Source organism: Epinephelus moara, chromosome 19 (genome assembly GCF_006386435.1).
Source record: "Epinephelus moara isolate mb chromosome 19, YSFRI_EMoa_1.0, whole genome shotgun sequence".
Taxonomy (NCBI): Eukaryota; Metazoa; Chordata; class Actinopteri; order Perciformes; family Serranidae; genus Epinephelus; species Epinephelus moara.
In genome coordinates, this window is record NC_065524.1 from 41,452,146 (window position 1) to 41,454,904 (window position 2,759).

Below are 2,759 nucleotides of genomic sequence, written 5' to 3' on the forward strand. Positions count from 1 at the left end.
TATGGTCCCAACATGAGGACAGGACAGACACACAGACAGTTTCCATCCATCAGGTGATTTAAATACAGATTAGTGATGCTGCAGCCAGGGGACTACACCAGTGTGTGTGTGTGTGTGTGTGTGTGTGTGTGTGTGTGTTTGTGTGTGCGTGTCACCTGAGTGTCACAGGAAGTGTTCCTGTCCGTCCTGACCCAGGTTAACAGACCGCAGCCTGACATCAGACCTGACGTGCAGCTCATGACGGCCTCCACCTGTCTGTGTGTGTGTGTGTGCGCGCGCGTGTGTGTGAACATCTGCCTGTCCTCCTGAGACTCCTGATTGGACTGACGAGTGTCAGCTGCAGCAGAGCCTCCTGATTGGCTGATTGATAGAGGAGGTGATGCTGCGTTCAGGAGCTCTCTGTAAACTCTTTGTGCTGACTGAGAGGTCTGTGTCACTTTGTTTTAGATGTTTAAACTTTGACCTCAGATAATAATTCATCCAATCAGAGCACAGGATCATGTCAGTGCTCTGCTACTGTCACCATCAATAATCAATCACAGTTATTTACATCCTGGCTTTAATCCTGAACCGTCTGCTGTACAAGGCTATTGAAGAGAAGGCTGAGACACGGGGTCAAACATGGGGGGATTGCACATGCGCAGTAAAATCTGGTCTGCACTTCCTCAAAGGCTCAGTAGATGGCGTGAGACCGCGGAATAAGGGGGATGTGCATGCATGTCATTTTCACAGCTTATTACTGGACTGTCACTGGTGGCCTGCGTTGTGGGTGAGAATGACAGAGATGCAATTCCGACAACTTCAGGCAGCCGCCGTCCAAAAGTCCAAGCAGACCGCACCAAGCGCACTCCTTGATCGCCTGAGCGGATCCTGCGCTTTTTATCTAGCGCCCCTGCTGTCACCCTCCAGCATCGCAGCTCAAGTTACACTGCGCATGTGCAATCCCCCCATGTTTGACCCCGTGTCTCAGCCTTCTCTTGAATAGCCTTGTTGCTGTACAGGAAATAAGCTCCCAACACAGACAGAGAGAGACAGAAAAATTCAGCTCAGACATACAGAGGACAAAACATGACCGTCAAGTATCAATCAATCAATAAATAAATACAGGAATAAACAGATACATAAATAATTAAATCAATGTATATGTTTATCCAGGAATAAATAAGTAAACAAATAAATTCTGAAATAAATACAAAAATATAAACAAATGTATAAATAAGTATGGAAATAAATTAATTAATGCATGAATGAATAGAGGACCAAATAAATAAATAACTTCAAGAATTAACAAATGTTGACATAACTATGGAAAAAAAAATTTAAAAAATGGATGAATAATCAGAGACATAAACACATTTTATTTTTACTTATTTTTTTTAATTATTTCAGCATTTTCTTACTATTGTATTTATCAATTTATTTCCATATTTATTTCGGAAGTTATTAATAATTTTAATTATTTATTTATTTATGTATTCATTTCAGCTTTTATTTATTTACTTATTGATTTACACAATAATTTATTTATTTACATATTTATTTCTGCATTTATTGTTTTTTTTTCAACATATTTACTTATTGATATAGTCATTTATTTATTCCAGTATTTGTTTGTTTATTTATTTATTGATCCTTGAGTCATTTTTTGTCCTCTGTACACAGACGTCACCGTCTTTAACGTCCGGTGCCCACCAGTAAACAAACAACAAAAAGTGTGACGTGTAAAATGTGCCGTGTGTTCTGTAACGTCTGACCCGCTGTGGCGCCCTCTGCAGATCAGCTGATCGCACGGGGGTGGAGGAGCAGACAGGGGCGGAGACACACAGAACCTTCTGGAAGTCCCTGATGCTAACTCTGCCATCCAGGTCGGTGTCCAACTTCCTGATCAGCGCATCCACTTCCTGTTTGAACGTTGACATGTTACTGATGAGAACACATTAAACCTCCTGTCAGGCAGGTGGGCAGAGTCTAACCTGTGTGTTGCATTGCTGCAGGCGCAGGTGATCACACACTGCTGTCAGGACGCCTCCTCCTCCTCCTACTCCTCCTTCTCCCAGCTCCGCCTCCTGCTTAGCAGCTGTCAAACACACATCAGGACAGAGATTTAAATGAACTGTCTGCTCAGAGCGAATTTACAGCCTCAGTCTGTGACTCTGTCACCTTCATACCAATCACAGGTGTATTTAAGCTCCTAATCACATGACGTACTCACAGCTGCATCATCAGCACAAACAGCTGACATGCCGTCTGCGGCCATTTTGACTTCACTACGAGCTGATTGGCTGTTGCAACAGGGGACGTGCTTTAAAACCAGCTGAGTGTCAGGTGACATCATCAGCCGGCTGAGTCCAGCTCAGACCGGACAGGTCACACCACTGACACTTAACTCTTCAACAGTCTGACTCCTCTTCATCAATGACAAAATTCTAACTATTAGAGGCAAAATTCATGACCTCCTGTCCTCAGATAGTACCTATCTAACCTCAAACACAGCTGTAAGACCTAATATATATTTAGATTGCTTCTCCCCAATTTCTCTTCAAGAACTGACCGCAGTGATTTCTTCATCTAAATCATCAACATGTCTCTTAGACCCCATCNTTCTCCCCAATTTCTCTTCAAGAACTGACCGCAGTGATTTCTTCATCTAAATCATCAACATGTCTCTTAGACCCCATCCCAACTAGGCTACTTAAGGAGGTCTTTCCTTTAGTTAACACTCATATATTAGATATGATCAATATATCCTTATTAGCAGG

At 42.5% G+C, this 2,759-nt stretch overlaps 1 protein-coding gene across 1 annotated transcript in view; it reads right to left on the reverse strand.

Moving 5' to 3' along the window:
• Positions 1 to 1,329: 1,329 nt before the first annotated feature.
• Positions 1,330 to 2,759, reverse strand: part of LOC126407044 (ninein-like protein) — a 22,323-nt gene continuing 20,893 nt past the window's right edge. Inside the window, exons 6-7 of the mRNA XM_050071700.1 lie at positions 1,974 to 2,077; positions 1,330 to 1,901 (exon numbers count right to left, since the gene is read on the reverse strand). Of these exons, the coding sequence (XP_049927657.1) occupies positions 1,620 to 1,901; positions 1,974 to 2,077 (386 nt within the window). The 3' untranslated portion in view covers positions 1,330 to 1,619. The remainder of the gene's footprint in view (positions 1,902 to 1,973; positions 2,078 to 2,759) is intronic.